The sequence below is a fragment of the Camelus bactrianus genome, chromosome 13 (assembly GCF_048773025.1).
Source record: "Camelus bactrianus isolate YW-2024 breed Bactrian camel chromosome 13, ASM4877302v1, whole genome shotgun sequence".
NCBI classification, from domain to species: Eukaryota; Metazoa; Chordata; class Mammalia; order Artiodactyla; family Camelidae; genus Camelus; species Camelus bactrianus.
In genome coordinates, this window is record NC_133551.1 from 54,034,741 (window position 1) to 54,055,700 (window position 20,960).

A 20,960-nucleotide genomic window follows, 5' to 3' on the forward strand; every position below is an offset into this window, starting at 1 on the left:
GTCCTGGGACGAGTGAGTGACTGAGGGCCTGAACCCTCTTGCGAGGGCTAGGGAGAGAACAGTACTTTCTCCAGCCCCAAAACATTAGAAAAGGATAATGATAGATGGCCTGAAACTGGAGCTGGTAATCTTAAGCTACTGTCTTAACTTTTCTGAAACCTAGTTTGCTCACCAATAAAATTAGGAAAATAATAATACCATGGAGTGACATGGGGTTGTTGTAAAGGTTAAATAAGCCATCCTAGGTGAAATGCTTAGCACAGAGCCTGGCATATAAGAAGTGCTTAATAAATAAGTAATGATGATGATGATGGGCCTTCAAAAGGAAAAGCAGGTTAGGATGAGGAGCAGATGCTCCATCTTTGTTGTTAGCCATCCCATCTGCAGGGCGAGAATGATGGGGTCCAGAACTGTCCTTTGTGAGGTGAGAGGCCTCAGGGCCTGCATCTTCCAGAGCTGAACAGGCCCACCCTTAGCCAGAGAGTGACTAGACTCAGTGTTGATGAAATGAACCCAACAGGGGAGAGCTGTCTGGGATAGTTCTTCCCAACTCCCACCAGAGATCCTGGGGATACTGCAGGGAGAAAGACATACAGGAAGTGGGAGGAGGGTATAGCTCAACTGGGTAGAGCACATGCTTAGCACACACAAAGTCCTGGGTTCAATCCCCAGTACCTCCTCTGAAAATAAATAAGTAAGTAAACCTAATGACTTCTCCCCTCCTTAAAAAAAAAAAAGACACATAGGTGGGAATAGTGAGGTACCCTCCTTGGCTAGAGCTCAGGGATAGTGGAGGGGAAAATGGTAGCTAAAGATGAAAAGGTAAGCCAGGGATAGCCTATGTAGGAGGATTGGAATGCCAGTTGGCACCAAGATCTACATAATGTAGCTCTTGGGGAGCTGTTGAAGGTTTTTCAAAAGGGGAAGGGTGAGCAGTGCTTTAGAACTGGAAATCCTCCATTGTGTCTAATAATCTAGGATGGACTTTGGGAAGCTCCCTGCAAAGAGGCAGTGTATGGTGTTAGCCTGCTAGGTGGTTCTCAGCCAGAGGCAGTTTTACTCCCCAGGGACATTTGGCAATATTTAGAGGCATTTGTGGTTGTCACAACTAGGGGCGTTATTGGCACCTAGTACTTAGAGACCAGGGACGTTGTTTAACATCTGCAATGCACAAGACTGCCCCCGGAACAGAAATCATCAACCCAAAATGTCAATGGTGCCAAGGTTGAGGAACCTTTCCCTAGTCTGAGGGTAGAGGCTCCTGCACCTCCTCCCAAGATGCTAGAGGTGGGGACATCTGGGAGTTAGGCAACTTGACAGACAGTTCTGGCCAGCCTCAGAAGGCTTCCTGCATGCCTGATGGGTCCACAGGGAGTCCTGGGAGGATGACTGAAGGGGAGCCAGGAGAGCACCACTGTCCTGTGATTGATGCAGTCAGAGTGGACAGATGGAGTGGGATCCTCTCCATTTACCTCCTAACTGACCAGGATCCCTGGTGGATCCCAGACCTTGGCAACTGACAGCGTTTAGAGTGGGTGTCTCTGAGTTTAGGGCTGGGTGAAAGTGCTTCATGTGGCCCCTTAAATATTAGACATCCCAGAGAAGGAGCAAGTGGGGCACTTGCAACATCGGGGGCTGAGGCCCCAAGAGGATGCCCTGCCCTCTTTGGTAAGGGGCTGGGAACGCTGTCGCCTCTCCCGTGCCTTCCCTAGTGCCCAGGGCAGTCCCCTCCCCCTCCACGGAAACAGGCTTGAATGAGCCGTTAGTCTCACCATGAGGCTGGGCTGGGGCTAGGAGGCAGGTCACTGAATGAGGCTCAGAAATATGTCCCCTTCCTGATCCCCCTAGGGGGAGAGCAGGAGCGAGAGCATTTACAACCTCCTAGGTTTGGTGGGGCAGGGTCCGGGATGAACCTGACAGAGAGGTGAAGGAAATCACCAGGAGATTTGACAAACAGATATGAATTTGGACCAAGGCCCTGGAGACTGTCTCCACACCCACAAAGTAGGAAGTGGGAGGGGCCTCATGGTGGGGGCAGCTGAGAGAACAGATACCAGATTCTCACTCCCACCCTACCCACAAGACACCGCAGCAGGAAGAGGTCTCTAACCTAGACTGCTCTCCTGGGGAGCCATAGCCTCCAGGGCTCAATCCCTGGGGCTGGGAGTAGGGAATGCCTTCAAAAGTGGTGTTGACACCAGCTGAATTAAGGCCTCCCCCAACCCAGCTCTTACAGAGAAATAACTGAGAGGGATTGGAAGGGAAGGAACTCAGATCCAGGTTCAACCCTTTGGATTTGGGGGGGGGGGGTCCTTGTCTAGAGCCCTGTTAGGGATGAGATTCTGTCCTTGCTGTGTTCTTTTCCAGGGAGGAGAAGAGGGTGCCTGGTGTTCTTAAGCATCCTGGCCTTGAGGGGTGGTGGAGAGGGACTGGGATTTGGGAATGAGAGCTCTTAGAGCAGTCATCTAAGTAGCCAGGAGGGAACCCTATGGATCAGCCTGAGATGGACCCCACCTCCACCCTTAATTCAGGACTGGTGACTCTGCAAGGAGGAGTTCCAAAGAAAAAGACGCCAAAAGGAGGAATCACAGAGAGAGGAAGAATCTCAGAGGTTGTGAGACCAGTAGGGAAAGGCTCCGCCTCCTGTCTCTCCAGAACTGTCCTGCCTGACAGCAGGCTGGGTGGGGTCGGGCGGCTGGCCGTGACTGTGACTCAGGTTTCTGTGGGCAGCCAAGGGCAGCCAGCAGGGAGGGGCCCAGACCGACAGACAGGCCAGCCAACTGCAGCTTTCACCTCAGCTGTCCTCTCTCCGGGGAATGCAGGAGGTTCTTCTCCAGCTTTGGCTAGCCCACCCCTGCCCCCAACGCACCCTCATGTTCCTTCCCAGAACCCTCAGCCAAGGCACTGACACAGGAGGGAGAGCCAAAGGTCACCGCCTCTAGGGAGGCCCCAGAATGTCTATGCCATAGGGAGAAGAGTATAATGATCGGTCCTGCACCTCGAAGGAGAGACTGGGGGAATCTTGGGTACTGGCTCTCAGGCTGAGTAGCCTGGGCCCCCCAGCCTTCCCCATCCAGGCTGGCTCACGCCTGAGCAGGCTGGTTGTCATGGTGAAGGTGAGGGGCTAGAATGCAGCTGCTGCAGAGTCAGGCTACCAGGCCTAAGTGAGGAGAGGGTGCTCAGGGACTCCCATCCCAGCCCTCTCAGAACTGACCAGCCAGGGAGGGATGATTGGAGCTGAAACCAAAGAGCTATGATTGGGGACTATAGGACTTCCCCTTGGTGATGGGTGAGGGTGTGGCCAGCACATTCCCCTAGTGTTTCTGGGGCCTGTGTTTTTAGAGAGTGGCTGGAAGAAAGGGAATGCACATTTACTTTGTGCCAAGTGCTCTGCATACATGTCTCACCAATCTTCACAACAACTGAGAGAGATCCAGCAACTTGCCTAAAATGGCAAAGCAGGGACTAAACCCCAGGACTGGCTGCTACCAACGCCCAGGATCTTTCTTTTCTGGGAACCAGGCTATGTAGTTGTTCTAGGAGAGAGATGGGGAGAAAGTGACCTGAACTTTATGTATCAGACTGGATTATTTCATCAGGAGGCCACAGTGGTAGGATGCAGCTGCTGGCTACGTTTGCGGTTTGGGAACAGATGGCAGTTTGAAGAGAAAGGCACTAGAGAAATGTTTGGCACATCGTAGGTTGTTGTTAAATATTTTTGTAAAAGAAGCTAGATCTGTGTATGAGCCATAGCAGGTTTTCAGGGACATCCTGGGAGCTTCTGGGTCTGAATTGCAAAAGCGGAAGAAGCTAGTTTAGTTTGAAAGAGGGACTTTCCAAGACCAACCCCAGCAAGAGAGGAATTTGCGGAGCATCTTGAGGCCGGGTTCGGTGTTGGGGGTAGTGAGAGGAAGGGGAAGTGTGTGGCTGAGACAGGATTACCGCAAGCTGCGGGCGCCACCCAGCGGCCGGAATGCAGCCCATCGGGGAGCCAGGCTCCACGAGTCCGCCACTCGCAGAGCACTCTGGGAATTGTCGTCCTGTTGAGCTAAGGGGCGGTGCTGTCAGTGGGGCTGTTGGGTGTTGTAGTCCGGCGTTTATTGGGCGGGAATTACCCTAGTCGGCCGGACCACGAGTCCCGTGGTGCCCCGCCGTAGGCCGCGCAGGCGCGGTGTGTCAGTGCCGGTCAATCCCGAACGCTGAGGGGCGGCTGAGACTTCGGTGTTAGAAGGTGGTCCCTGAGTGGGTCTTTGGCGAGACGCGGTAGGGCAGCCGGCACCATGTCGAGGCAGGCAAACCGTGGCACCGAGAGCAAGAAAATGGTAATTTGGAGCGTGTGACCTCGGCGGGCGAGGCGGAATGGAGGCGTTCTGGGGAAGGGGCCCGGCGCGGGCGCGAGGCGCAATTGGGAAAACGCCCTCTCTGAGCGCTGGGAGGGGGTGATTCCGCTGGAAGGAAGGAGGAGGAGGCTGCTTGGTGGGTCTGGAGCGGAGACTCACTCCGGGCCCGAGGCAGGTTGGAGGGCCGCTGAAATAGTTCAGAGACCCCTCCCCCGAGGCCTCAGTACTGCCAGGTGCTAGACCAACGACAACGACGGTAATAACAGTAACTCCCACTGTTTTCTTACTGTATGTGAGGCACTGGGCCAAGCACTTGACATCCATTATCTCATTTAATCCGCAGACTCTCTCAGGTGGACAATGTCTCCGTTTTAAAGCTCAGAGAGGTTGCATAACTTGCCTAAATTTACAACTATAAAGAGTTAGGATTTGAACTCATGTCTCTCTGATCCCAAATGTGTCTCACACTATGCTGTGGACTTTGTAATAGATGCTCAGATACTGGGCTTCCCTTAAAGCAAGAGTAAGGGGTGGGCCAGGGTAGGCAGTAAGTAAATGGTGGCCCTCTCGTGAAAGGCTGGGCTCCCTTATTGTTCTGGGAATAGTGGGAAACCTTATAGCTGCATAAAGTTTGTCTGCGGATGGGGCCTGGGTCTTGGAAGTAAGGTAAAATGACTTTTTTCTCCACACTAAGGGGATTTCTTGGCAGATGTTCCTTTTCTTTGGCATATTCTTACTTCTTCCAGAATTGCCCATCTGTCTTTGTTTTCCGATTTACAAACTGAGTTATCCGACGTTGCACGCAGGGCAAATCAGGGGCCATTTGTTGACACGCAGCTCTAGAGGGGATGACTGCACTTCCTTAAAACCTTTGCATCTTACACCAGGAAGAGCCACCAGAAGTGGGCAGCCAGGAGGCCCTATTACTCCAGAGCAGTATTGCACTTAACTTCTCTCGCATACCCCTTTTGGGAAGTTGATGTTTGCCATGGGTCTTCTGTCCAGAAATAGTAAATAGACAGACATACGCAGACATTTGCTTACATTGGAGGAGGGGAGGCGTTGTAGGTCCCGTGAAGATACTCTGTGAATCACAAGTTAAGAATTCCTGTTTTGGAGGAAATACCAAGAGTTTAAATGATAAAAAGATAAGACTATTTTGCTAGGAAACAATGTCATATAGGGGGAAAAGCATGGACATTGGTTGGAATTCTGTCTTACTTATAAAATGGGGACAATAATGCCTGCCTGGGATTAGAGATAATAGTGTAAAATGCTTGCGTCCTCCTTTCCTTCTCCTTTTCCTATCTCCTTTTCCTATGATATGAGCAGATATGAGAAATCTTCCTGCTTAGTTTTCATATCTAGCCCTTTTTTTTTTTGGTATCTTTTTTTTTTTTTTTTTTTTTTACCTGGAATCAATATTGAAATCTTTAACACCATTTTAGCAGGAACCTTCAGTCTCCACCCCCAGTCTTCAGTATTCACTCAGTTTTGGTGAAGTGAGGGAATTAGGAGGGGGCAGCAGTGCACTCCTGCGTCAGGGTTTTGCTACTGCTGTTGTCTCTGCTTGGAACTTCTCCCAGAGAGGACCTAGCTGCTCCTCACCTCATTCACACTTACTCAGATGTCACCTCCTCAGAGAGGCCTTCCTTGACCACCTGACTAATTCTCTATCCTTTTACTGTACTCTGTATTTTTTTCAAGCACTGTCTGTTTCATTTAAAGTATTTTATTATAAATTATATATTTACTTGTTTATTTTCAGTCTCCCCCATGAGAATGTAAACTCCATGAGAGCAGAGATTGGTTTGTTCACTGCTCCATTTTCAGCACCTAGGATTATGCTTGGCACTAGGCAGTCTATATTGAATGAATGACATGAGTGTTTGGTGCCTCATTCAGTTCCTGTTGGTACCTACTTGGGGCTTGTCACATGATCCTCTTTGTAGCCACCTGATTTTGACGTGCTCCTCTTCTCTCCTCTCCAGTTGGAGTTTCCCCCTCAAGCAGCCCAATCTTCTGCTGATTGCTGTGTTCCCACTTAAACCTTCCAAGACTTAAACGGTTAATATGCCCAAGTAATTAGATCTCTGCTTTTAGTGTGTGCAAGCAAACAGTCCATTTTTCTACCAAACCTTTCCTGAGTCTCAGCTCTGTGCAAAACATTGTGCTTGGTGTGGGAGATGCACAGGTGAAGTTCTGGTCCCTAACCTTAAGAAGCACATACTCTATGAAAAAAGCAAAGAAGTACACAAGACAGAAGTATTACACTGTCTGGGGTTGAGTCTTGGTTTCACTGCTTTCTCGTGTGACCTTGGGCAAGTGCTGTCATTGTTCTAAGCATCAGTTCCACCATCTTTAAGAAATAAATTTAAAAAGGTAATAATAGTGTCTCTATCATAGGGTTATCTGAGGATTAATTGAGGTATTGCATGTAAAGCTAGCAAAGTGATAGTGCACTTAAGAACACAGTTGACACTCAGTAAAGGTCAGCTAGCAAGCATCTTTTTTTTTTTAATTAAAGTATAGTTGATCTACAACACTGTGTTAGTTCCAGGTGCACAACATAGTGATTTGATATTACTGTACATTAGAAAATGATCACCACGCAAAGATATTAGTCTTCGTGTGTTTGTATGGTGTTTGGTTCTTGAATCCCATGGACAATCAGGCCTGCCCTTCTTTTGGGTTGTAGCTCTATTCTCCAGAGCTCAGGTGAGTTACTACTTGAGTGGCAGCCCTCAGAGTCTGTATGACAGGAGGCAGGAGAGTGAGAAAGAGGGATAGACTCAGCCCTGTTACTTACCTTCCTTCCCCAGCTGCTGGGGGGGCAGTCACACTGGATTACTTGTGCTGACAAAAATAGTAAGTAGGACTCTTGGAGCATTAACTCCAAAAATCAGCCCCCTTTAGGAGTTTTGATGTTCTGTTTGGGGCACTAACTAAAAATTGCCTGAAAACCATCAAGTGTGGCAGCTCACCTGAGTGTAGGGCTTAGCTTAGTTCACCCTGCTCAGGTTGTGCCTGAAGCAGTTGGAGATCATGTTGGCTATGCCAGTATGAAACCACTCCTATGGTTTCTTGGTCTTCAAAGCATCTTTAAGTCCATTATCTCGTTTGACCCTCCCATCAACCCTGTGATTGACATGCCAGATTTCACTGTTACTGTTTTTGTTTGGGGAGATTGAGGTTTAGCAAGTTCTTTCTAGTGATTTAAAATCTTCCTCTTTAAACCTAGCTCAGGGTGCTTTCAGGCACCACACCACAGAGACCGAAAATAACAGTATCTACTTCTAGAGTGTGTCCTGTGCAGCAGGAGCTCTACACACATCATCTTCTTGGAATCTCACAGTAACCCTGAAGGGCAGATAATGTCACCATCGTGCAGATGGGAAAAGCTGATGTGCAGGGAGATTAAGTACTGGCTTAGGATGACATAACTTTTTATAGGACAGTGCTCAACTATAAGAAGACTGAGTCTCAGTCTATTGGTGATTAAACTATCACCTGTAAAATGGGGATAAATAATGTTTGTTCTGCTAACCTCTCATGGTTGTTGTGAAGGTCAGTAAGTATCAGCGAAGACACTCTGCAAGTGTTATAGGTGTTAGTGATCATTATTATTAAACATCATTGAAGCAGTCTGAAAGTAGAAGTGTTGCTGAAGAGAGTCATGTTTCTGTTGGGAGGAAGAATGTGGTGCTTATGTTCAATGAAGAAATCGGACAGGTTGAATTGGCTGACCTTTAAGTTCCCACGGGACCTTACGTTGTAAGGGTCTTCAGACTCTGCAGCGTCTTGTTACTTTTCTGACTTGTTCTGTTTGCTGTTGTGTTTAGTCCTCTCTAATTATACTGGTCTCACACGTGGCAGACATACTCCCACCTCAGAGCCTTCCACTTGCTGCCTAGAATTGTTTCATCTAGATATGTTTGTGACTTTCCCTTATTTCCATTAGGCCTTTGTACAGATATCATCTTGCACTTTTTTAAAAATTTTTTGGGGGGGGGTAGTTAATTAAGTTTACTTATTTATTTATTTTTGGGGGGGAAGCACAGGGGATTGAACCCAGGGCCTCCTGCATGCTAGCATGCACTCTACTACTTGAGCTATACCCTCCCCTCCAGACAAATACCATCTTAAGGAGGCCTTTTCTGACTGCCCTATTTAAAATTGGACCCCCCGCCCCCGACACACACACATACAGGTGACCATAAATACTTCTAATCTTCTTTTATGCTTATTTTCCTGCTAGCACTTATCACCATCTGGCAAACCACTTATTTATTCCGTTTATTATCTGTTTCCCTCTTGTTAGGTGGTCCCTGGTACATAGTAAACTTGGAATGAATGATTTTTTTCTATAACACAGCTCACTCCTATTTTTAAAGTCTGAAGACCTTTAAGTTGTATATTTTTGTCACATGCTGTTCCAAATAGTCTTGGTTCACAGTTGAAGATGGAGAAAGACTTGCAAATTAAGTGAGGGTTTGGAGAGCCTGGGTCAGGGATCTTATTCCCAGATTCCAGGCATATTGATTCTGTGACCACAGACAGTTCTATTTAGGACCTTGCTTTTTCTTATTGGTAAATTGGGGGCAGTTGCATGTATAAAGTGCTTGATAACATTGTGATGTGCATGTTACTTGGCATCATGGTGGGCTGAGGCTCTTGGAGTCTCCATCCAAGGGCTCATTAATAATAGAAGGAAAGCTGTCCTGATTTAATGCAGTGGAGCCAATGCTATGACTGGTTACTGCTGGATCGTCTCCATCCATTCATGCCCAAGCCATCCTAGTGCCAAACCCTTAACTTCACTAAAAAAAAAATCATTCTTCTCCTTAATAGCTTCCCCTTAATTGTCATATTTAGTAAACGGTCTCTTGGAGATATCCTGGTCTGACTGTTGTAGCTGAATTCAAAGAGCTTCCTAATTCTGAAACTGATTCTGACCCTGTAATGCAGCTAACTTGTTTGTTTTTTGAGGGGAGGGGGGTATTGATCCTGCAGTTGTGGGGAACAGTGGACAGAATGAACATTGGCTTAGAATCTCCTGGGTTTTGTTCCCCAAAATTACTTTTGTCAGTAATTAGCTGTCCTTGGGCAAATTACTTAACCATTCTGAGTCTCAGTTTCCTCTTCTCTAAAATGAGATTAGTTCCTGTCCTTTCTGCTTTATAGAGTTATTATGGGGTGAAAAAATGAGATGATGACAAATAGAATGAAGTACGATGTAGGCAAAAGACATTCCCGTTACTGTTCTTGCAGTGACCTCGTGGGGGTGAGGTGAGAAGCACTGTGAACCTGGACCTTACCGCCAGTGATACTTTCTTCTCCAGAAAACTTGCAGACAGAAAGGTGCTCTGCTCAAGTCTGACAAGCCTCCATTCAGAAAGGACTGATTGGGTGGCAGTCTTATTTCTGCATGAGTACATTAATCCAAATGTGCTGTTAATATGTTTGTCACTTTGTTTTTAAACTCTGATAATGCCTTTCCCCTAACGTGCTGCTTTATTCTGTGGTCTTGCTATTTGCCATTCCTTTCACCTTCCACATCTCTCAGTTTCTTGGTAGGCAGGAGACAGGATTCTTTATCTGAGAAAGAGTTTCTGTGATTTTTAACTGTGGTTATAATAGCAACCAGTCCAGGTCAGTATTGTGTTCCAGGTACTCACTCAAAAGATTGTATGCCTTTCAGAGTTACCTGGAAACACTTTAGCTATATGGCTAGAGGAATATTATTTTTTTCCATGTTGGTAACTTAGAGGGATTATTGGTTATCACTAGTGCAATGGACTTCGTCTGGGACTTCCTTCCTTCCCCATGGACTGGGCCCCTGGGCTCTCTGCTGCTCCCGGGAGGGGCCTTGGGAGTACAGTTTAATGTCCAGGACATTTGTAGGGAAGTGATGGCTCACACCTGGTAACACACAAAGGCTAATTTGTAAATGTCTGTCTCGGGTCTGTCTTTCACTGTATCTAGTGAATGACTGTTGCTCCCACACCAGATTTTAGTGGTCTGTGCTTAGGCTTGGTAGCTGTGGTGGGTTCCTGGGTCAGCAGAAGCCCACCTTGGTGTGTTGGAAGGGTGACTGCTTAGTGTGTGAGGTGCCTTTTATAGCCCATTTACAGTGGGTTTGGGGTTTGGTTTCAATCCTGTCATGTTGACCCTAGGGAGCCAAAATCTTTAGCTACTCACCGAAGATGATGGTCTTGCCCACCAGACACAAGTGACCTTCCTTTGAATTCTGACAGTTGTAGTACGGCTGATCCAGACTCTCACCAGACCTTCCCTTTTGTGTGGCTTTTTGTATGACTGCCTTTTGAATCTCTTTTAGAGCTCTGAGCTCTTCACCCTGACCTATGGGGCTTTAGTCACCCAGCTGTGCAAGGACTATGAAAATGATGAAGATGTGAATAAACAGCTGGACAAAATGTGAGTGAGCTTCCTTGTGGGAGAGCCAGGAATGGGGCCTCTAAGCGCACTGAATCTACACCGTTCCTTAGAGCCCAGAACAGGGTCCTCGTAACACTTTGGGTACAGTTTCCACTGCTCATTTGTTGGGATGTTTTGGGGGTTGTCCTCATTTTCACTTTACCATCAACAGCTTTATGTTTAGACATAGGACATTCAGACCCCATAATCTAGTCTGTTCTCTCATTTCTTTCCCAGGGGCTATAACATTGGAGTCCGACTGATTGAGGATTTCTTGGCACGGTCAAATGTTGGGAGGTGCCATGACTTTCGAGAAACTGCAGATGTCATTGCCAAGGTCATTATCCTGAGCTGCCTGGCCATGCTGAGGAATTATCATTGGGAGGCACTGCTTACCACTCTCTCCGTCTCCCTTAGAGAGGCCCTTAGTTTCCAGAGGACTAGCTAGGCAGCAGTTTGGGCCACAGAAGCCTTCCTGGTGTTTTGGAAATAGCACAGACTGTGAAAAAGGAAAGAATGGTTGGGATCATCCCTGTGGATTAAGCCCCACTGAAATCAAAGCCAGGTCTCTTCAGCTGTGCAGAGGTAGCAGCGTAGCCTGGGGTTAAGAATATAGACAAGCCTGGCTTCAAGTTCTGGCTCCAGTACTTACTAGTTCTTAGGTAAGTTATTTTTAACCCCTTTAATTACCAGTTACCTCATCTTTAAAATGAAGAAAATGAAGAGCTACCTCATAGGGTTATTGTTAAGGAGTAAGTGAAATAATGAACATGAGCATTCAGGTAAAATGAATGCACTTATCACCATGTGTGTATAGTAAGTGTTTGCTATTAATGTTAGTGTTACATATTGTAGGATTAATAATAAATGATAACACACCTATATCTTTGTGGTGTCAGTTAGAAGGGTTCAGATAGCAGAGAGAGTGGACAGGGAAGTGGATTGGGACCTCTCTGGGCTTAGATGCTGGTTCAGGGCAGTTACCTCCATTAGAAGATCAGTGCTTCCTTCCACTAAGAATGCAGGTAGTCAGCAAGTTGTTGCCTAATTGTATGATGCCTTGAAGTAGAAGGGTGTGGAATTGTGCACAGATGCTTTTCCCTTTTTGCCCTGAATACCTAAATGTTCAATGTCTTGCAGAGACCACAGTTTTTCCCTGAGTCACTTAATTCCCCTTGCCAGTTCCGTCACCTTCCCTATTGTACTGCTCTTCCCCGTGGTGCCATTGTGTGTCTCTTGACAGGTGGCCTTCAAGATGTACTTGGGCATCACTCCAAGCATCACCAATTGGAGCCCAGCTGGTGACGAATTCTCCCTCATTTTGGAAAATAATCCCTTGGTGGACTTTGTGGAACTTCCTGATAACCACTCATCCCTTATTTATTCCAATCTCTTGTGTGGGGTCTTGCGGGGAGCCTTGGAGATGGTGAGTGCAGCTCTTTACTTTCTGAGACACCTGCAATGTGATAGAGGCTTAATAAATGTTTGAATGAATGAATGAGAGGGTGAGAAGAAGGGCCTTTAGCTCACCCCATTGGTTTTCTGCCTGAGATGATGACACTGCCACTTACAGGATTCAAGTTGGATAGCCCTACATGGTAATGATCCTTCCCACTAGGCTGGGAGGTGGTGCTGTCAGCCCCCGAAGGCCAGGAACATCTGTTCCCAGATTGGCTCATTGGGTGGCACTTATATCTGTGAGTGCTCTTCGCTAAGTCTCTCCTGTTGGGTCGGGGCCAGTGCCCTGTGCACAGGGACATTGGAACCGGCAATCTTGTCCTTGTGGGGAGCCAGCCCCCTTGTTTAGGATGCTGTGGATGAGTCAGCTACAGCTCCATCCCCAGTGGTTTCCCAGGGGCTGTGGCTAGGCGCTGCCCCTTCATTTTCCCACTGTCCCCCAGGTCCAGATGGCTGTGGAAGCCAAGTTTGTCCAGGACACCCTGAAAGGAGACGGTGTGACAGAAATCCGGATGAGGTTCATCAGGCGGATTGAGGACAACCTCCCAGCTGGAGAGGAATGACCATCCCCAGGACTTCAGGGTAGCGAGCAGGAGCACTTGTTGGAAAGCCTCATTGCTCCTCTGCCCTCTGGAATTCAGTGACTCTTTAACACGGATGTTATATATTCTTCTAACCTTGTTTCCAGTCTCTGTGCTAATAAAGAGCAGACTGTGATATAGTCCACTTACCCTACAAGTGTGCACATTCAGGAGGGAAATTCTTTGCTCCCTTTCCCTTCAGAGGGGCTGGATGTAATCATCTTTGGTTGGACTAGAAAGAGCTCAAAGCATTTTACATTCCTGTTTGAATTTTCCAAAGCAAAATTCACTTTGACCCCATTAAGAGGCAAGCCTAGCACATCTATCCCTGGGTCTTCAGAAAGCCATTGGCAAATGGCTGTAGGGAATCCAGGGTTCATGGGATGGGGGAGGAGAAGCTGGGAGGGGTGGGTAGGAATCGCTAGCTGTAGTGTGACACACTCTAGTGCTTGCCAGGAAAGGGGAGCCAGTCATGCCAGAAACACTGACTTCTGGGAAGCCATCCAGGTCTCTCATTCCTCCCTGCTGTTTGGAGGCAACATCTCCTCTTTTTACAGAGGGTCCATCCTTTTTTCTTACCAATTCTTCAATAAAGACATTCTTGAGTGAAACCCCAATCATGTCCTGTTTTCTTTCTGCTTAGCCCTGGGAATTTTGTGCCAGTGGGGTGAGGAGATGTGCTAAGTTCCTGGGCCCTGCCTTGATTTTACCTGGACTAGGAATAGCTTCTCCCCACAGACCAGAGAGCCTGGGAAACCTGGGAGCATTGAGGCTCCTTCAGAGTCATTTTTGTCAACTGTCTGTAGCAAAATCTAGAAGCAGACCATTATCCCAGATGTACCTAAAATGGACTATCCTGGGCTCTTGGCCACCAGGTTGGAGGATTTGGCTAGAAGGACCATGTAAACTCTTGTGTGTGCATTACCTAATTCACAATAATTCCACTTTTAGAAGGGAGGCCACAAGTTGCCCAAGGTCATACAGCTAGTAAGTGGAGAAGCTAGGATTCAAAGCCCCAGCCAAACTCCAAAGCCCATGTTCTTAACAATGATGCCTGGTTGGCACTGTGTGTGTGGCGGAGGGGTGGCGGGGCAGGCCTGTGGCTCCCTCTCAGTCTCACAGAACTTAGGATAGTTTTTTTGTTTGTTTTTAAAAAAAAATTTGGGGGGGGAGGTAATTAAGTTTATTTATTTACTTTTTTTTGGTGGAGGTGCTGGGGATTGAACCCAGGACCTCATGCATGCTAAGCACATGCTCTACCACTGAGCTATACCCTCCTCTCAGGACAGTTTTTAAAGGGAGGGATCAGAAGTTGTCAGGCTATATTTGGTAGCCCTATTCTTGCAGACAGCCTAGGGCCTTGAGGTCCAGATACTCAGATTGTTAGGAGGAAACAGAGCCCCCAGGCCTTCCCCAGGATTAGTAGACAGGCCTGAGATGGGAGCATTGTGCTTGAAGTGTGTCTGGGTCATACAGATTAGGACCCAGGTTCTGGGACACCAGTAAGAGGCACACAGCCTGCCTCCTCTAGCTGGTTTAAGCCCTGGGGGAGAAGGAAAGGCCACTTTTGTGTCCCCAAATATAGGAAGGCTTATGCTCCCTCTAGGATCTCTGAGCCTCTTTACTTCTCTGTCCAGGTACAATTTGAGGCCCCAAGGCACCCTATTTTAGTCAACTGTATCCTTAGCACCCAGCCTAGGGCGGGGTCCAGTTACAGCAGAGTTTGAGTGAATAAAGGAGAGAATAAGGGAATTAATGCTGGGGCCCAGATGTGGAAAGCGTTGTGTGGTGTCTGGACCCTGCCAAGAAAAGTGAGCTGGACCACCCTTTCCTTCTCCAGGGGGGCCCTCGCCCTTCCTCTCCTCCCAGTACCACAGCCTACTTTCCAGCAGCTGTTTGTATGGCGTGAGGTTTTAGATATTTCCTTTCCCAGAATTTAACTTGGGCGACATTACAGGGTCGGCAAGCTGTTGAAACAAAGCCCCCTTAGTGAGTTCTCCCAGTTACAACCCCACAGTTGTGTGATATGCACTCAGGGGCTAAAGGAAGGGAAAGGGCTGAGGACTATGAGCCGTTCAGAACATCACCTCACCATCTCTCCCATGGAGCCAAACATACAAGTTCCAGCTACCCGACAGCTGGTCCCCCCACTCCTGAAATTAATTAGCTGTAGATTGCATATCCCATTGCTTTACTATGACTGAGGCTGCCTTCTCCCCTATCCCCCGCCACAGGCTAGGCCATTCCACGTTCCTGATATGTTCGAACACCCTCCCAGCAAGATGGGGCAGGTTTGCCTGGCTATACAGGGGGATCTGACTAATGAGGGGGGTTCCCAAAGAGCCTCGGTGACTAGAGGAGTCCATTCTGGTGGCCTTTGGGCTTGGCGCTGCTGGGCAGAGCTCTAAGAAAAGGCCTTGCTCTGCAGCCTTTGGCCACCAGGGGTCTCCAAATCATCACTGTACTGTCCCAGAGAGTAACATTGGATCCCTGGTTTTCAGAATTTGCCGGAAGATGCACCTGATGGAGAAAATCTCAGACGCTAGGCAGAGCCTGAAAGTGACCCCTTCTTCTAGTCACAACCAAGGAACTTGAAAACAAAGCTCACACGCTGCCTGGCTAAGGGCCTGCCTACTGAACCCAGGGAAAGAGCACATTGGCTAGGAAGTCTCTGGCTTCCATACACACCCCAAACTCTCATGCTGGCCTCCTGAGTTGGATGAGCTAGTTCTGAGCCCTCCCCTAACCAACCCCCCTTACTTCCTGAGACCAGAGCACCAGCCCTGTTCCCCTGATGTAAGAGAGTCCAGTTCCTGCCCCAGACTCCCACCAATGACGTTTCCATATTTAGGTTACACTTATCCCTGGCGGACTGGCCACCCCTACATTTGTACTAGGCATCCAGATCTGAGAAGGAGGTGGCAACAGAGGCCTAGGAACAGAAATTGCATTAAGTAAAATTAAAATAGCCTCCTAACAAGCAGTTCATTGTGGATGGCTGAGGTGGGGGTGTGCAGGAAAATCATCCTCTGGTTCTCCCGGAACTTAAGTGCTACCATGTGCTGTTCCCTGAAAGCCAAAGGGCCGGTGGGAGGGGAGGGGAGGGGAGGGGAGGGGAGGGTGGCGGCAGACGAGGAGCCTCACTGTTACCAATCCCCAGCCTTTGATGTGGGGCCAGGCCTGACCCCAGGACAGCCGCTGGCCACTGCCAGGGGAGCTGTGGGACGCAGCGCATTCCTGGGGGCAATTTACACTCCTGGCAGGAGGAGAGGAAAGTTTCTACTGTGGGGAAGGGGGCGGAGAGAGGATGCTGCAGTAGAGGTTGGGGGGTGGGTGTTGTCAGGAACAATGCAGGGAGCCAAGGCACAGGGCAGCACCCTCCTGCCTTAGCCTGGTTCAACCTGCTTGGCTGGAGACCTCCTCTAGAAAGGCTTCTCTGATGGATCCAGAGCTGGTGAGAAGCAGCACCTTTGCCCCCCACCACACACATGGGCCCGCCCAGGTATAGCCAGCCCTGGAAGATGCTGAGAGATGCAGTTGCTCTTCCCTCCTGGCTCTGGGGGCCTGGACTGTCAGTCATGAGGGTATCTAGGACTGAGTCAGGCTAGAGGAGGGCTGGGAAGATGGACATGACAGCAATGTGTGAATGAGGGCGGGCAAATGTTATTCATAGCACCTGGTAATATTTATTGCAGGGTGACTATGTCCCAGTGCTGTCTAAGCACTTTACGTGTATTTCTCATTTAGCATTCACAACAGCCCTATTACTATTCCTGTTTTGCAGATAAGGAAACTGAGACACACAGCTGATACATAGTAGATTCAGCACTTGAACCACAAATAGTCCAGTATTGGATACCAAGCTCTTATCCAGTATATTATGTGTTGCATATGTATATTTTTGTGTTTCAATGGGTGACTATTTCCTTGTGTTTCTTGGGGAGTGTGTCTGTATGTGAATTCTTTCATTTAACAGAAGTGTAGCCCTGAGCTGGGGGCTGGGGCCATGGAGATGCTGGGAGCCTCTATCCATGGGGAAGCAGCTGAAGGCATGTGTGGTGGGGGGCAGGGGAGGAGAGGAGAGGAGAGGTTGAAAATGGGAGCCAAAGGCAGGTCTCAGCTCTGCCGCTTATTGATTATGTGACACTGGACAAGGGAGTTTAACTCTGAGCCTCAGTTTTTTCATCTGGAAAATGGAGATAATAATGCCTACCTTGCTGACTGTTTTGAGGATAAAACAAAATGAAGTATGTACATTTCCTGGCACAGGCTGAGTGTTCCCTAATTGGCAGATATGATGAACATGATATTAGGGGAAGTGTCTTGCAAAATTGCTGTGTGTGGATCCGTGAGTGTCTGAGTGTGTGCAGATGGTAGTTTTGTGGAATCAGGGTCATGTCTCTGTTGTTCATTGCTGTATTCCCAAGCGTCTAGCACTACGTTCAGCACAAAACAGGTGCTCAATAAATTCTTGTTCACTGTCAACCGAGTGTAAGAAGAGAGTGAGGTGGGCTCATAGAAAGAGTGGTGAGTGGGCAGTATGGGTTTTCACAGGGACCATCTACATTTTATGGGGCTCAGTGCAAAGGAAAAATGCAGAGCCCCTGGTCCAAAAATTATTATGAATTTCAAGATGACCCAGGAGAGCATTAAACCCAGCCCTTCTGAGCTGCACACCCGCGAAGCTAGCCTTGGCCTCCTTGCCTTTGAGCATCACCAGCCCCAAGTCCTCCCCAGCCCAGCTGTTCAGGAGGGTGTAAAGGAGACTCCACCCATGGCCTGCTGTGCTTTGCTGGCTGCCTGAGCAAAGGGGAGGAAGGGGCAGGATTGCGCAGTGGGGGCAGGATTGCGCAGTGTGAGCAGGCCAGGAAAAGCAGAAGGAGGGGCTCAATGGCCTGCAGACCTCTCCCAGGGAGCCCCTCCCTCCCGAGCCAGGCCATGCCTGAGAACAGCCCTCTGCTCTCCATCCCTCTAGGAGCTCACCTCCCACCCCAAACCACCAACCAGGCCGCTGGGTGGTCTGGGCACATGTGGTCACATTTAGATGTTGATTGAAGCAGAATTGTTATAAGATTAGAAATATTTAAGGTAACTTTAATTTCCACGACATTACTGGGATTTTTGAGGATGGGGCTGAGAGATCCCCTGGGGTGGAAGAAAGGAGAAAGGTGGGGGGTGCAGGAGGGGTCTTCATTTCCCTAGTCCTGTAAGACAGGCCTCTGGCAACTAAAAAGAAGAACGGAGGGCTAGACCGAGGGAGGGACTTCCCAGGAATGGTAAAACCAAGAGTCCAGTCCTCTGGCAGATATGGAAAGTCAGGGATAGGGATAGGGGCATGCAGAATCCCAAGGTGGAGTAGGAATTTACTAACACTGCACCCCCTCCCCAGACTATTTGCACACCCCGGGCCACACATCTGTGCAAACATCCTTCCCTTCCCTCATCTTACCAGACCAATGGAAGGGGTGGCAAGAGGAAGGTACCATCCAGGTCCTCCCTAGGCTCCGACCTCGGGTGGTGGGAGCCCAGAGAGTTTTCTTATTGACAGATCAAGATAGAAATTTAGAAGGAATGGGAGAATCATGGTAACAGTACTAACAAGGGCTAACATTTTTGAGTCATTGCTATGTGCCAGGCTTGTGTTAAGCCCTTTATATTCACTGTCTCTTCTAAGAGGCCCTATGGCTCAGTGAGAAACGGGAAGACTGGGGAGTCAGCCTGCTTGGAGTCAATTCCCAGCTCACCCACTTCCTAGCTCTGTGACCATGGGTGAGTCAGTGAATCCATCTGTGCCTCAGTTTTCCCATCTACAAAGTGGAGGTAATACTCATACCAACCTCAAAGGGTTGGTGTGAGGATTAAATGAGTTAATTTACATGAAGTGCTGAGAATAGAGCTTGTCATGGACTAAGAGCCCCACAAGGGTTAGCTGTTGTCATTAGGGACTATCATTATCCCCCTTTCAAAGAGGAGGAATTTGAGGTTTGGAGAAATGAGGTCACTTGCCCACAGTCACAGAGAGGCAAACCCAGATCTGCCTGACTCCTCGGCCCATGCTCTGAACCACCAGACAGATGCCAGCATCAGCTCCGCCAAGGGCTGTGCTAAGCAGGTTACATTCTTCGTCTGGTTCAGTTTAACTACGCATCCCATTTCATACCCCTGCTCAGGCCTAGAACTGTCCTTTAATCAAACTCTCTGCTTCTTCTGGCTAAAGGAAATGAAGCCCAGAGAGGAGTAGCAACTTGTCCAAGGCCACACAGCAGGTGACCACAGGCAGAGCTGACCCACTGATATCTAGACACCACCAGAGACAGATCAAAGGTGGAAGTCCCTGGCAGGTGGGATGGGGAACCTGGCTGGGGTCTGGCGTGGCCTAGCCCAGAGGTGAGCCTTGGCGGGAAAGTCTGTGATTTCTGGCTCCAGGATGTTCATTTCCTGTCTTGAAGTTTGCTGTGCAAAGAGCTGGTAGAACAAGCAGCAGGGTCATGGCAAGACTGTCTCAGCCTCTTGAGGGATGGACAGCTGAGGCCCATCTGGGGGTGTCCAGTGAACATCAGGGGCTGCAGGACAACAGAACAGGGCCCAGGTGGCCTCCCAGGGTGGGCCGAAAGGAGAAGGAGCTGAAGCCCGCCCTCCCTGCAGGGCCTTCAGCTGAGGGAGAAGAGAAGGGCTGGGAAGGTGCGCATCACGGAGAACCAGGCCGGGGCCCTCAGGAAAGCTGAAGGAAGGGGTGAGTCAGGAGAATCAGGTGGAATGGTGTGGGGGACTGTCTGAGAGTGTGTTGCCACGGCTGTGTGTGTGAAGCCCACAGGAGCCCTTTCCCTAGCACAGCACACCCTCTCATTTGCCTGCTTGCTTCACCTGGTCTCCTTCACTGAGCTCCCCTCCCCCCTCTCTAAGACCAGCTCACACTCAGAGCTAAGAGCTCTACATGGATTAATGGATTTAATCCTCACAACAAGCCTATGAGAGCTTTTCAGATGAGGAAACTGAGGTGCCAGAGGTTTGGTAACTTTATCAAGACATGCAGCTGGTGAGTGGTGGCATTTGGACTTGAACCCAGATGGCCTAACTCCAGAGTCCCTGCTGCTCATCTCCCACCCCATCCCTGAACACTCACCCCCATCCCGCTCACCCCTATCCCATCCCCATCAAGGGCCTGGTTTTCACACCAGCTTTGGGGGAGGGCTGCTGCTCTCCACCCCAATCAGTGTCCTCTTAGGTACCCTGCCAACCAGGCCCCATCCCCTTCCCTGGGCAGTGCCCCGCTTAGCTCCCCTGTAGCCCTTCTGGCTGACTCAGGCCAGGAGGCCAGACTCAAAGATCCCTTGCAATCCAGCCAATCTGAGGGGTAGGATGGGAGTGGGCCCAGACTCTGGAGGTGGGTGAGGGCGAGAGGCCCCATCAAGGAGTGGCGGGGCTGGTGTGTACCTTGGCAGGGGGACAGCAAAGTGGGAGGCCCTTGGAGGGCAGGCGGTAGGAGAGGGAGGGGGCCGTGGAGGTGGGCCCAGACCCAGAGACAGACAGCCTTGGGCCCTTCCTGCTCCTTTTCTAGACCTGTGGAGGGTGTGGCTCTTTCCCACTTAGAACACACAGACACACAGACACATACACTACCACCCCCTTCTAAACTCCACCACTGCACCTGCTGCCTCCACTTCCTCACCTGTCGATGCTCCTTTGGCCTCTGCAGCCTGGCTCCTGCCCCTCCCCTTGCCCACCAACCCAACCACCATCCTCTAATTGCCATTCCCAAAGGACTGTGACATCTGACCCTGGAGGTCTTTCTGGCCCTCTGGAAAGACTCTGCCTTTGCTTTCTGAGTCACTGTTCTCCTGGTTTCCCCCCATCTCCCAGCCCCATCTTCTCAGTCTTCTTTTCTGACCTCTTTTCCTCTACATGTCCTTTGAATGTTAATGGTCTCCATGTCCTGGCCTGGACACTCCTTCCCTGGGCATCACTCCCATGACATCATCACCATCTATACACTATGGGCCCTGTCTCTAGCTCAGAACTCTCACTTCCCTTCTGGATCCGTGAAGTCCCGCAGCGGTGTTCAACACAGTGCATCAGACCATCCTCCTTCTGGACCACCACTCCCCAGGGCCCCAGTGAAGAACCTCCCTCTTTCTAGGTCTCT

General features: G+C 49.2%; 1 protein-coding gene across 2 annotated transcripts; it reads left to right on the plus strand.

The window, feature by feature from the left end:
* Window positions 1-4,148: 4,148 nt before the first annotated feature.
* TRAPPC3 (trafficking protein particle complex subunit 3) lies at window positions 4,149-13,434 on the plus strand. 2 transcript variants are annotated; one of them, XM_010959898.3, is made up of 5 exons: window positions 4,149-4,322; window positions 10,681-10,778; window positions 11,016-11,115; window positions 12,022-12,204; window positions 12,680-13,434. In XM_010959898.3, the coding sequence occupies exons 1-5, from the start codon at window positions 4,281-4,283 to the stop codon at window positions 12,797-12,799; spliced, it is 543 nt and encodes a 180-aa protein (XP_010958200.1). In that variant the 5' UTR covers window positions 4,149-4,280; the 3' UTR covers window positions 12,800-13,434. The 2 variants fall into 2 exon arrangements, with proteins under 2 accessions (XP_010958200.1, XP_045376299.1); XM_045520343.2 differs by lacking the exon at window positions 10,681-10,778 and having other exon boundaries at window positions 4,176-4,322.
* Window positions 13,435-20,960: the final 7,526 nt, after the last annotated feature.

Excerpts from the sequence above, each read along its gene's own strand:
- TRAPPC3 (XM_010959898.3), top strand. The coding sequence starts at position 4,281 with ATGTCGAGGCAGGCAAACCGTGGCACCGAGAGCAAGAAAATG. Across the intron at positions 10,779-11,015 it reads AATAAACAGCTGGACAAAAT|GGGCTATAACATTGGAGTCC; the intron begins GTGAGTGAGCTT and ends TTTCTTTCCCAG. Across the intron at positions 12,205-12,679 it reads TGCGGGGAGCCTTGGAGATG|GTCCAGATGGCTGTGGAAGC; the intron begins GTGAGTGCAGCT and ends ACTGTCCCCCAG.